This window comes from Eriocheir sinensis, chromosome 6 (genome assembly GCF_024679095.1).
Source record: "Eriocheir sinensis breed Jianghai 21 chromosome 6, ASM2467909v1, whole genome shotgun sequence".
Classification (NCBI taxonomy): domain Eukaryota; kingdom Metazoa; phylum Arthropoda; class Malacostraca; order Decapoda; family Varunidae; genus Eriocheir; species Eriocheir sinensis.
This window is the reverse complement of record NC_066514.1, coordinates 15,602,000-15,616,643: the sequence shown is the minus strand read 5'-3', so window position 1 is coordinate 15,616,643 and position 14,644 is coordinate 15,602,000. Positions and strand designations below refer to the sequence as shown.

The following is a 14,644-nucleotide window of genomic DNA, read 5'->3' as shown; positions in this document are numbered from 1 at the left end:
TTTTTGTTTTTTTTTACGCTTGAAATAACTATTTTATGAAGAAATAATGAAGTGAAAACACATTCTCATACCTCTGGCATCCTGAACCATCCTTCCCAACCCTCCCAGCCAGCAGCCAGCAGCGCGTATAGCGATCACGCCGATCAGAGAGAGAAGAGATGCCAGAGGGGTATGACATGCCGCCGCTCCTCCTGCTTATCTTGTACTGATCCGTGCCTTATTTTAAGATCTGCTTCCGAATTCTGAACACAGACATGCCTAAGTTGAAGAGGAGAATACTACAGAGTAGAAGAGCCTGGGTATTGGGCAGGGAGAGGAAGGAAAACATCGCTGCTGAACGTGAGAGTGAGGATGCTGGCCTGCAGCCACCACCACCACCACACATGCTGCCTGCCACGGTACTTCCACCCCCGCCTCCATCACCAACCACACCTGCTGCATCATCATCTGCTGCTTCCACACCTGCTGGATCATCATCTGCTGCATCAACACCTGCTGCATCGTCATCTGCTGCTTCCACACCTGCTGCATCGTCATCTTCAACACCTGCTGCTGCCACGCTTCGCGTGCCACGTGCATTGACAAGGACTCACCTTACATCCAGCCGTTTGCCTGCTGTTACTGAAGAGTATGACGAGAAATATATCGTAACTGGAAGCCAGTTACGTGCTATGGTTGCTGAGCTCCAATGCAAGAAGCGAGGATGCAGGAAGAACGTAGTAGTAACACCTGCTGCTAACAGATGGGACACCACCATCAGTGTTGATTGCGAGGAATGTGGAACTAATTATTGCCATGCACCACCTAGAACATTCAAGCTAGCAGGTGGGGAGGAAAACAAGTATACTGAAGTAAACCTCCAACAAGTATACCACAGCCTTGTGACGGGTGAGGGTCGAGCAGGCCTTGAAAGTAGGTCTGCTTTCTTAGGTACTGATCGTGAACTCACCGCTGCTTCGTACGTGAGGCACTGCCACTTCCTTTACAACAAAATGCAAGGTCACTACGAGAAAGGGATGGAGATCGTCTATGAATCCGTCAAGGAATTTTACACCTCAAGAGAGATGGCAGAACCTGATGAAGACGGCATCCTTGACGTGGAGGTGTCCTACGACGGGACATGGATGACTCGAGGTCACAAATCACACATTGGTATTGGGTTTGTGATTGATGTGTACACAGGAATCGTGCTTGATTTTGAAGTCCTCTGCAACTATTGCATTGCTTGTGAGAAGAGGAGGATGAAACCATCAAACAAAACCCACAAGTGCCATAAAAACTTCGATGGAAAAAGTGGTGCGATGGAGGCAGAGGCAAAAAAGAAGATTGTGGAGCCGATCCCTAGGTCACAAGCTCCGTTACGTTACCTTTGTTGGAGATGGTGACTCGAGTGCATTTACGGCTGTGACTGAACTGGACAACGGAAAGGGACCCTACGAAAACGTGAAGGTCAAGAAAGAAGAATGCGTCAACCACGTATGCAAACGCATGGGGACACGCTTACGAAAAATGAAGCAGGAGGCCAGTGTCATCACAAAAACAAAAACAGGAAAGACCAGGAAAATGAGTTTGCTTGGTGGAAAAGGAAAATTGACTGATGAAATAGTAGATCATCTTCAATTTTACTATGGAAAAGCCATCAGAGACAACACTGGAAGTGACTTGAAGACCATGAGGGAGGCAGTGTGGTCGAGCTACTTCCATCTAACATCGACTGATGAGAAACCAGGACATGCATTATGTCCGAAGGGAGAAGAGTCTTGGTGTTTTTACAACAGAGCCAAAGCAAGAAATGAAGTCCCACCTGCACACTCCACCAAGAACTTGTACCTTGCTAAGATAGAGTACGAGAGCCTGGAATATATAAAGCAAGTTTACAGGGACCTGACTGCCCCAACACTACTGGAAAAATGCTTGAAAGGGAGGTCACAAAACCCTAACGAATCACTGCATTCTAAAGTGTGGCAGAAGTGTTTGAAAATAAAGCATGCAGGATGTTTTAGGGTGAAGTTTGCCAGCCAAGTGACCATCCTAGACCACAACTTTGGTTACGAGAAATATCATCTTCTCACAAGTATGTTTGGATCGAACCCTGCAATGGAAAAAATACTGAAACGAAAGTAGGAAAGAAGACTAACACCTAGAAAGAGGAAGAGACGTCAGAAAAAGAAAACACCAGGCAGCCCTAGCAAACAATATCAGGCTGGGGCGTTCTAATCAAACCTGGCTACAATGAGTGATGTGGCGCATCATGATACCCTTGCCTTCGAGCATGTAATACCTAATAAATTTTTATTATGGGGGGACCAGGTGCCAGATTATTAGGTATAAACACCATATGTATCCATATGCATAAACAAATATAACTGGAATCTCTTATTATAGTTTCACTTCACTTGGAACATGAAAAATCGGAAGGCAAACTTTGATCGCTGTTTTCTCAAAACCATGGATTTTCACACACAAATGCTAGCTCCTCCTTTAGTTTTTGTCCGATTTGGCCGAAATTTTGGGACAAAAGCATTGAATGGTTGTAGAAAATTAATCCGATTCCAAAATTTGAAAATAGGTAAAAACATTTTTTTCAGTGATTTTTTCACGTCTAGACTAGTAAAAAAATAAAAAAAAAATAAAAAAAATAAAAAAAGAAGATTTTCAAAAATTTCGGTTCGGATATATGGTAACATAGATGATGTGATATTACTGTAAAAATCACATTAAAATTGGTGAGGAATTGGCGATTCCAAACGAAATCCAAAATTTTTGAAAAAACACAAAAAAAATTATAATTTTTTTTTTCAGTCATATCCACACCAAATATGGATATGATGATTAGCATAATGCTATGCATGTACTGTGTGAATTAGAAGAAACTCGCGCTATTTCTTAAACATAGGGGGATCTCCCCCTTAATGGCATCGACATATATTCTTTGGTTATCATTTTAAAATTTAATAGAAGTACATATTGTTATAATGGTCAGTGGCAGTGAAGACTGATTTTCCACTACTATTCTCATATTTCATAGCATAACAATAATAACAGCATTCTTGAAATCAAAATCTTTTTTTCAGAAAGGGGTAGTATTAGGCTACGCTACGAAGCGATATTCCTCCGGTTATTCATCAGTGCCAGTTCCATCGTTATATCATTGCGTGACACTTCACACAATACGCATATTGTTTACATGGATGACCCCAATGAAAACTGCTCTACGATTATTATTATTTTTTTTCAAGTTATATATTATATACATGTAGCTTGCAAATGTATTTTAAGCTGCTGATGTAAGCTCGTCGCTGATTGGACAGCGGTTTCAGGCAGTCATTTTTGCCTCTTGATGTTCGGATATATAAAGGCCGCGTACCCGATGCACTGCAGTCGGGCGAGCAGCTGTGGGGTCCTTCTGCGGCGGCGTGGTTGACCCGCCTGGTTATCCTCGCTTTGGGCCCCCCCGCAGCAGTCAAGTCGACCGGTCGGCTGCTCGCCCGTGCACCGCTATGGGTGTCTACTGGGCGCCTGCCCTGAGACCCCGTGCCTCCGTCGCTGCTCGCCGGCTGTTACCCGTGGCTGTGGCGGCGGCGGAGGCGTCCCTACACCCACCGGGACTTGAATTGCCCGTCCCCCCTTACAGGGCCGCCTTTTGGCCAAAGGCCCTGTCCCCCTATTATGGGGGTAATCTTAAGAAGATGTACTGCAGTGGAACGCCAACACTCGTCGAGCGAGCAACTCTCCTGGCCTTTGAGCCAGCTTTTAGACTGCTGAGTTGCTCGCTCGGCTCCGGTTACGGGTGCAAGATGCACCCGTGCCCCCGACCAGCTAGGCAGGGCCTCATGGCCTGAAGCCTAGCTCCTCTGCCGGGCTCTAACCATAGCCCCTTATGCCAACGAACATGTAAACATTATAAACAAAAACGATGCACTGCCAATGGAACGCCTGCACTCGTCGAACAAGCAATTCTCCTGGCCTTTGAGCCAGCTTATAGACTGCTGAGTTGCTCGTTCGGCTCCGGCTACGGGTGCAAAATGCAGCCGTACCCCCGACCAGCTAGGCAGGGCCTCATGGCCTGACTCCTAGCTCCTCTGCCGGGCTCTCAAGATAGCCCCTCCTGCCAACGTGCAGGTAAACATTAAAAAAAAAAAAAGATATACTGCCATTAGGGACACGCCAGCCCTCGTCGGGCGAGCAGCTTGGCCGGCCCTTCCGCCGGTTGTAGACTGCCTGGGGCCTTATTCCGAAAGCAGGTTGTAAGCCTTACAACGGTGGAAGGCCGAGGTACAACCTCTGCCGAATTCAGGAAGCATCCGGGAGGTTGTAAAGGAGTTGTAAGGAGGATGTAAGTTACGACCTCTACGGAGTTGGTGTAACTCTTACAACCTTCTTTATATTGACATGAAATATGTCATAATTAGTGTTTCTTGACAAAGAAATAAAAGTAAGAGGTAATATGGGAAATTCCTTCCATAAAAGCGAGATGGTACAGGGATTGCGTTTGTTTACATCCTCAGTCAGACCACTGCCAACACCCACGATGGATATTCTTATCGCTGTTCTGCATGACCGTGCTTTAAGGAGAGAAAGGATAATACGTGATCACCTTGACCCTCTCTCCGTGAGTGATGCGGAGCTCATCAGTCAGTACAGACTCCCTCGACAAGAGCTTACTCGGCTGATAGCGGAGCTGGAGCCCTATCTACAGAGGAGGACGAGGAGGGCACACGCCATCCCCCACCTGCACACAGGTGCTGCTGGCACTGATAATGTATGCCAGCGGCTCTTTCCAACAAGTTATTGGAGACATTACCGGTAAGTTTTCTTATTAGCAATAATACCAGCGGTAAGAACCCCTGAATACGACACCCAACTCAGTGTAGCCACTGAGTTTTGTAGTAACAGTATCCTTTAACCCTTCATAATTAAACTAGGCGTTTGTTATCACCAAGCTTCACCTAGATGTATCTGTAATGTAATCGAACCATATCCTTAATGAAAAAAGAAATGAGTGTCCAGGAATTTTCGGAATTTGGGAAGTTTCATGTCACCCACCATTTTTCATGAAACATATAACCCCCCCTGTTTTAAAGTGATTCATGCAACTGTGACCTTGAATTCCATCAGAAAAAACTATTTTCTGAGATACTCCCCCACTTCCACCACAAATATATACAAATATATACAAATAGTGACCACAGAACAGTTCGTTTTAGCTTAGACTGGGCGGTGACCCGCGAACCAAACCCAGTGTTAGTGCCAGATTTTGGAAGAGCAAATTACGAGGGCTTGAAGACATCTTGAAGAGATAAACTGGGATAATTTAGGGATACATGAGGGCCAGCACTGCGGATTAGAGAGCCAGAAGAACCAGGTAGAAATGTCTTACGATAATTTAGTTAGAGTAATAGTAGAGGGGCAAGGACAGCATATACCACAGCGAACACTTAGAAAAGAAAACAATGACCCCAAGTGGATGACTCGTGGACTAAAACACGAGATAGGGTTAAAGAAGAGAATTTATCAGAAAATAAAGAATGGTGAGACACATTTCAGGGGCCGGTATGTCGAACTATCTAGATTAGTGAAGAAAAACACCAGGATGGCAAAAAGGAATTATGAGATCAAAGTAGCAAACGAGGCAAAAGTAATCCTAAGGGCTTCTTTCAGATGTAGAGAACAAAAACACGGGAGAAAATTGGACCGCTGAAAACAAACACAGGGGAGCTAGTAGAAAATTACGATAATATAAGCACATTGTTGAACGACTACTTCCACTCAGTATTCACACAAGAAGATCGAACGACTATTCCAGAAAGGGTTCAGGTGTACGAGGGCGGGGATGGCGATAAATTGAGAGATATAATCATTACCAGGCAAATAGTTCAGGATGAGATAGATAAGCTAAAGAGGAATAAGTCGCCAGGTCCTGACGGGACTTTTCCGAGGGTATTAAAGGAATTAGGTGATGTAATCAGTGGTCCACTAACCGACATCTTTAAGATGCCGGTAAATACTGGCTATGTGCCCAGCTTATGGAAAGTAGCTAATGTGACGCCGATTTTCAAAAAGGGGACAGGTCGGCTGCTTCAAACTATCGCCCAATTAGCTTAACATCGGTTATAGGCAAGATGCTGGAGTCCATAATAGCCAGGAACATTCGGAAGCATCTAGAGAAACACAGCTTAATTCATGACTCGCAGCATGGGTTCACGAAAGGTAGGTCATGCCTCACTAATCTCTTGTCCTACAGTAAAGTATTTGAGGCGGTAGACAGAGATGAAAATTATGATGTAATCTATCTTGATTTTGGTAAAGCGTTTGACAAAGTTCCTCACCAACGACTGTTGCTTAAATTACAGGCTCACGGTGTAGAGGGTAAGGTTTTGAACTGGGTAAACACACGGCTTAGCAATAGGAAGCAAAGAGTGCAAATCAATGGTAAAAGATCTGACTGGGGATGTGTTACGAGTGGGGTCCCACAAGGCTCGGTATTAGGTCCACTCTTGTTTATTATTTATATCAATGATTTAGATACAGGAATTAGTAGTGATGTCAGTAAGTTTGCGGATGATACCAAGATCGGTAGAGTAATTGAGTCGGATCAGGACGCTAGTATTCTCCAGGATGAACTAAACAGATTGTATGATTGGGCGGATAAATGGCAGATGGAGTTCAATGTAGGGAAGTGCAGTATTCTGAGTGTAGGTAGGAACAACCCCTCTCACAACTATTGCTTAAATGACACTCTCATAAGCAGGTCTGGGTGCGAGAGAGATTTAGGGGTCTTAGTGAGCTCTGATCTCCGTCCAAGGGCACAATGCATTCAAGCTAGAAATCGAGCAAATAGGGTACTGGGATTTATTTCAAGGAGCGTATGCAACAGAAGCGCCGAAGTCTTCCTCAAACTATATTTAGCATTAGTTAGACCTCATCTTGACTATGCGGTTCAGTTCTGGTCATCTTACTATATAATGGATATCAAAATGTTAGTATCAGTGCAGAGGAGGATGACTAAGATGATTCAGGGGTTGAGAAACTTGCCATACGAGGAAAGACTCAAACATTTAAACTTGCATTCTCTAAAAAGGCGAAGGGTGCGTGGATACATGATCGAGGTTTATAAATGGATGAAGGGCTTTAATAATAGAGATATTCATAAGGTTTTGTTGGTAAGAGAACCGGGTAGGACACGAAATAATGGGTTTAAACTGGATAAATTCAGATTCAAGAGGGACATAGGCAAAAATTGGTTTACCAACAGGGTTGTGGATGAGTGGAATAGGCTTAGCAGTCATGTGGTGAGTGCCAATACAATTGTCACATTCAAAAATAGATTAGATAAATTCATGGACAGCGACACTAGGTGGGATTAGATACACGGGAGCTTAGGGTCAAAGGAACTGCCTTGCATAGGCCTACCGGCCTCGTGCAGATTCCAACGTTCTTATATTGGGAACCAAACCGGTACCTATAGAACAACTGGTCATCCCAGACAAATACGTCCCCGTGACGCTTAAGCTGGTCCATAACACACCCATTGCGGGTCACCCAGGAAGAGACAAGACGCTATCTGTCACCAGACGAGAATTCTACTGGCCCACATTACGGGTTGATGTAGAAAAACATGTCGCACATTGCGTCGTTTGTGCTAAGCACAAGGGGTCCGTAAAAGGGCCAGCACCTATGTTGCAATACCCAGTACCAGAGGCGCCATGGGATGTTGTTAATATAGACTTATTACAGCTCCCCCAGAGCCATCATGGTTCGCGCTACTTATTGGTGCGCGTCGACCAGTTCTCTAGGTTCTAGCGCCTCTCAAGGACAAGACAGCCACACGCGTGGCCCATGCCCTCGTGACTCACGTGTTGTGTCCACATTCGTCTCCTCGAATTCTTTTGAGTGACAATGGCACCGAGTTTAGGAACTCAGTATTGAGCGAAATAAGCGCTCAGTTTAACATCACGCAAACCTTCATCACAGCTTACCACCCAGCTGCTAATGGGTTGGCGGAGAGGGCTAATAGGAAAATCTTACAGGTCCTCAGGCCTATCGTGAACGATCCCCACGATAACTGGGAGGATTGGCTATCGCATATAGCCGCTTCCATAAATACGTCGGTAAACGACTCTACGGGGAAGTCTCCCTACTGCATCTTATATGGGGTGGATAAACATCTTCCGTACGACTTGCTAACAATCCCTCAACAACCTCTCTACAACATTGATAGGTACGCACAACAGCAGATGCATATGTTTTCTAAGATACACTCCGATGTTAGGTGTACGTTAAAAGCTACGAAGGTTGAAATGATGTCAAAACAACACAAACAGGCCGTCCTGGTGAAATTAATAGAGGGTGACACAGTCATGATTAAGCAAGCGGAAAGGAGTTCGAAACTGGGGGCTAAATTTGTGGGTCCTTACCGTGTTGTTCGGAATGTCAGGGGAAATCGGTTCGAGGTTCTCGAGTCGAATAGTGGAGTCAGTCTAGAAGTTCACAGTGATCGTCTGAAAGTAATTCCCTCACCTTTGGACCTTGATATTGGTACTTCCCCCTCAGAGTCAAATGTTCAACAAGATAATCCCAACACCCATAGCTATAACTTGAGACCACGGGTTTAAATACTTCATTCCCACCACTTTCAGATCATGATGTTGCGTTTTCTGACCATCTCGTTGTCCCTCGGCTCCCTGCTTGCAGCAACACCCATCCACCTGAAGCCTGGTGCCCTCACGGCACACATAGGAGAGGTCTTCCTCATAGAAGATGTGCTCCTCGTAAAATATCCATATACTTCCCTGACCAACACCACAAACACAATCAGGATAGTCTCAGAAAAACTGCTCGGCATGGCAGACGCCATCCGGGCTACCAAGACTAGGGAATCAAAGGCACCTTCTAGTACCAACTCTCTGACTCTTTTTCAACTACTGGAGGATGGGATTCTATTCTTACGGGGAAAAGTTGATGAGGTAAACATGGATTATAATTTTCACTCAGTTCACTCTCGGGTAAAGAGGGGGTTGCTCAACATCGTGGGGTCCGCCTCAAAGTTCCTTTTCGGTACGGCTACCGACGAGGACGTTCGCGATTTGCGGGACCACTACGCTCATGTTCTTTCCTTTGCTGCAAGAAATCGCAGGGTGATCAACGCCAATTGTAGAAAACTTGCGCAATTGCATACTAACATTGAGGAACTGCTTGAGCAGACAAATAAGATGGTAGAGGTTATCAATATAGTTGTCAAACAGATCGACCAGGTGAATCAGTTTCTCCTCCTAGATCAGGCCTTGCATGTATTGGAAAACGTCATTACCTCCGTCGCAACGGCAAATCAGCAGGTTATTAGCAACATGGTTGATGCAGCGCACGGTAGAGTCACACCTGCCTTGTTCCCTCTACACGATTTGAGAACGACTGTCCAGATCGGGTATCAAAATTATAGCCTAACGCCTTTATTCACCCCGGACATGAGTCAATATTTTTACCCCTTGATTGAGTCCAGCCTCACCCCTGATGCCATGATCATTCATGTTCCATTTCAGACGGCGGACGTGTTTGAGGCACACGAAATTGTCCCGTTCCCTTTTTCAGCAAAGGACAGTGTGTTAGCCCTGGACACGTCCCCGTCTCTTGTTCTAATCGCGAAGGATTTCGCTCTGTATTCAACGGGTAGCTACACACTCTTGCAGTATTGCAAGGAGACGGTCTTCGGGCGATTCTATTGCTCTGCGTCTCTCTTTGCCTTCCTTCCAGTTCGGGGAGGGTTATGCGAGATCGCCCTCACCCGCGTGAACGCGTCTGACGCTCTTACCCTGTGCCCCTACAAGCAGCTAACACCAACGCCTGTTTTCCATAAGAACTTTCAGGGTCTGCATTATTTTTATTTCCCTCAGTCATTCTATATATCGGTCATCTGCCCGGAGGGTACCACTTATCAACGGGTTACTGGTCACTATACCATAGCGGAAGCATGCTATATCCGCTCCACTAACATAACGTACCGAGAGAGAGAGAGAGAGAGAGAGAGAGAGAGAGAGAGAGAGAGAGAGAGAGAGAAGGGGGACAGCTCACAGTTCCAGTCACGAATGCTTCTTCTAGATAGAAAACATGATTCTAAACGCGATTTCTCCCTATAATAGCCTTGATATTTATTATACGTAATTACAGGTGTCCTGTGACTTTGAATGTCTACATCCGGCTGACGACGAAAGACAAAGTGAAAAAAGACAGACTGATGGAAAAGTATCCATGCTTTGTAACGCTAAAGGGTCTTCACAACCACTCTCTTCAGTCTGTAGAAGCCCTCAACCAACTTAGGATTCTTCCCGAAACAAAAGAAACTTTCATCAAGTATTTTGAGCAAGGTAATTGTGTTATTATATATATATATATATATATATATATATATATATATATATATATATATATATATATATATATATATATATATATATATATATATATATATATATATATATATATATATATATATAAACACACACACACACACAAAAGTTTATATATATATATATATATATATATATATATATATATATATATATATATATATATATATATATATATATATATATATATATATATATGTGTGTGTGTGTTATTCATTTGTCGGCTGCAGCCTCTGACGAGACAGCCAGACGTTACCCTACAGATACGAGCTCAGAGCTCATTATTTCCGATCTTTGGATAAGTCTGAGACCACCACACCACCACACACCCCATCCCCTTACCCAAGGGGGACAGTAACCCCTCGCATTGTCAGCGAAAAATCCCACTTGGGTTTGCGGGAATTGAACACGGCCCTGCGAGACGCAAGGCCGATCCGCTTCCACTGAGCTTTCGAGAGGTGTCTGAACTATCGAGAGGTGTGTGTGTGTGTGTGTGTGTGTGTGTGTGTGCGTGTGTGTGCGCCAGTGCATAATATTGACATTTCCCTTGTACAATTTGCAGGAATGTCAGTACCTCAAGCATCAAGACATCATATACTAAAGTTGGGGCTGTGTGATGATCTATATGGCCAGGCAAATCATGCAATCAACCCATCGGTCCGAGCTCTACATCACATGAGGCAACGATGGATCAATGAACAACATGTTGGACTTGATAACTTATCCATGGCAGATTGCATTAGCAAATATGCCGCAAACAACCCAGAAGTGACAATAATACAGGACATAGAAGAAAGTCGCTTTTCTGTGGTGCTGGTAACTCCTTTCATGAGGAGAGTGCACACTCAGTTCAGAGAGGCTGGAGAAATCGTCTTCGTGGATGGCACAGGATGTGTTGATCAGCTCAATACATCTGTGATACCCTTCCTCTGCGCTGGACCAGCAGGAGCTGCTCCTCTTGCTCTGCTGTTTACATCTTCCCTAGATGCAGCAATGCTTACGAAAGGTGAGAGCATGTTTATCAAATGTATAGCGTGATGTTTCCTTGTCTATTGTTCAGCCTAACACAATTACCGAGCACCTGTATTATCCCGTTGTGTGTGTGTGTGTGTGTGTGTGTGTGTGTGTGTGTGTGTGTGTGTGTGTGTGTTTTGCGAGAGAGAGAGAGAGAGAGAGAGAGAGAGATTCGTATACTTCTGTAACCGCTTTTTTTTCTCATTACAGGCTTTCGTATGGTAAAACTAGCTGTCGGAGAAAATGCGTTCTATGGGACACAGTCACCAGAAACGTTCATGACCGACAACTGCAGCGCTATGAAAGGAGCCTTGGCAGCAACCTGGCCTGCAGCTCGACAGTTTTTGTGTGTTTTTCACGTACTCCAGCAAGTGTGGCGATGGCTACTAGACTCCAAACATGCCATAAAAAAGGAGGATCGCCAGGAGATGATGGCTACCGTGAAGTCACTGGTATATGCATCATCGAAGGGTGATTTCTTCAAAGCTTGGCAAGAGTTCAAAGCTAATCCTCTTTCACAGAGGTACACCAACTTCAGCAGGTATTGTTAAATTCTATTAATCTCATTCGCTACAAAAGTTTTTTTTAAAAGAAAAGCACATGAGCATATCATCATACCTCTCAACGTCATTATATTACTAATACTAATATTACTAATAAGTAGTAGTAGTAGTAGTAGTAGTAGTAGTAGTAGTAGTAGTAGTAGTAGCAGTAGTAGCGTATAATATACTATAGTAGCAGCAGGCGTCTCATTAATAACACTAACAACAACTATAATAATAATTATCATAGATACCACAAGCATCACTATCTATTCAGAAAACTATGCAGTAGCAATTGTTACCTACAATGAACTTATACATTTTGGTGTATTGGTGTATTAAGCTATTGATATTACTCTTTCTTCGCTTTTCAGCTATCTACAATCATTAATGGATAGGAGGGAAGAGTGGGCCATTGCGTTCAGGGAAGGTGCAATGCTACGGGGTCACCATACGAACAATTTCTGCGAGGCAACCATGTGCATCATAAAGGAAGTTGTTCTTAACAGGTAAGCATTTAAGGGAGACAATTATTTTCAATATTGCATTTTGTATACGTGGGGTATTACAATTTATCCCCAGGTCAAATGACTGCTGGAAAAGCATGCACATAGCTTAAATGCAATTATTGATTTCCTAAAACAAATACATTAGTTTCATTTATGTAAGACTATCATTGAAGGAAGTATTAATGAATACATGTCGACTGTGGTTTATGAATTAGTTTGCAATGTGTGTGTGTGTGTGTGTGTGTGTGTGTGTGTGTGTGTGTGTGTGTGTGTGTGTGTGTGTGTGTGTGTGTGTATATCATATTTTGTTTCATTATTTCAGATGCAAGGCATACAACCCTGTGCAACTTATTGTTTTCATGGCCGAAATATTCAACGGCTACATGAAAAAAAGACTGGTAGACGTTGCACTAGGGAGACGGAAAGTGAAGAACATCAGTATGGGCACACTTTCCCTGGATGCAGTAACCCCCCTAGGAGGAGGAAAATTTCAAGTAGCAAGTCAGTCTAAGGCTTCAGTTCAATACAAAGTGGACATGCAAACTGGCTTTTGCGAGTGCGTTGTGGGACAGACTGGCTCGCTCTGCAAACATCAAGCCGCGTGTGCAGAGCACAGCATGGTAGTTCTGCCCCAAGTTTTCACTGCCACAAGTGAAAACAGGCGATGGCTGGCGTCTGTGGCAGTGGGCGAGGAAAAAAACCCTCCAGCAAGTTTTTTCGAGGGATTGCTGGAAACACCAAAAAAAGTGCATAAAGAAAATTACTCCACCTCTGCAACTGCAGAATGTATGTATGACCAACCACTGTTGGAAAATGACTCAATTTCTACAGCTGCAGAGCTTAGTGCTATGCACGACCAGCCAATGTTGGATCGTAAAGTGAAGAGTTCTAATAATCGGAGTGGAGAATTGAATGAATTCATGGCAACTCTTCAAACTCTAAATGATAAATACGGGGATGAAAACACTGGCTCAGCCCTCAAAACAGCCATAAAGAGACTGAACATGGTAAAGAGTACAAACATGCTCAATAGCATACTGTACAGTGTAGGTAGCGGTCTATGCACTAATGGAGCTGGCCGAGGAAAAATTCCGTGCCAGCCAAGCTCGGTTTCACGGCGAGGGCCAGGCAAACCAAGAGGAGCAGCACCTCTTGGAAAAGGACGCCGAGCCAGTGGTGTTGCAAAAGACCGCAAAACCAAACGGCCACGAAGTTTGTCAGCTAACATTGCCGACAACGTAGCCAATGCAAAGTCGCATGGAACTGGCCACTGAGACAATAGTACGTATTCTTTTGACCATAAGTAAGTTACTGTGTGTGAAATAATATATGTTCAACTGGTTTAAGAAATATTCATTAATTCCACCCCCATTTTATATATATATATATATATATATATATATATATATATATATATATATATATATATATATATATATATATATATATATATATATATATATATATATATTGTGTGAGTAAACTATTGGTGTAGTTGGCGGTTGTGAGAGAGAGAGAGAGAGAGAGAGAGAGAGAGAGAGAGAGGGGGTCATATACTTACCATGAAGAAGAAAAATAAACATGATGAGTGCATATATAAAGCCCTTTCACATTATATTATATCTACCTTGAGAAAAAATTACTACACGATCAGACAGAGACGCAGAGTCAGACAGACACATAGATATACCTATTCTTAGCATGATAAAGAAATAAAACATGATAAATTCTTATATATAGCCCTTTCACGTTAAATATTTACCTTGAGAAAAAATAACTACACTATACAGCATGACACAACGCACACGACGGATACGTGCATTCACACACAAATAACGGCGAGCGCACACACACACACAGGTGATATGTCTAAGAACGCCGAAAATCACAGCGCGCAGCAAGTTTGTTGGAGTCACCCCTTAACCTCTAAGAACGGCGAGAATCACAGCGCGCAGCAAGTTTGTTGGAGTCACCCCTTATAGTGGGGCGGATTATAGGAAAATCATGCACATGGTGATACAAGCACCAAAATTGGCATGATGACACTCAAAGGCATACTTTACAAATCTGTCCGACTAGCCGCCTGAAAATCCAAGATGGCGGCCATTTTTCAAGATGGCCGCCAAATTGAGCTTCCGAGAATGCATTATCGCATAAATAAGGATCTACCAGGCCG

At 43.7% G+C, this 14,644-nt stretch overlaps 1 protein-coding gene across 1 annotated transcript; it reads left to right on the top strand.

Moving 5' to 3' along the window:
* The first annotated feature begins 11,128 nt into the window (after positions 1–11,128).
* On the top strand, positions 11,129–13,710 carry LOC126987100 (uncharacterized). The gene is made up of 5 exons (XM_050843821.1): positions 11,129–11,409; positions 11,628–11,958; positions 12,334–12,468; positions 12,791–13,214; positions 13,519–13,710. Exons 1-5 carry the CDS (start codon positions 11,130–11,132, stop codon positions 13,708–13,710), a joined length of 1,362 nt encoding a protein of 453 aa, XP_050699778.1. The 5' UTR covers position 11,129.
* Positions 13,711–14,644: the final 934 nt, after the last annotated feature.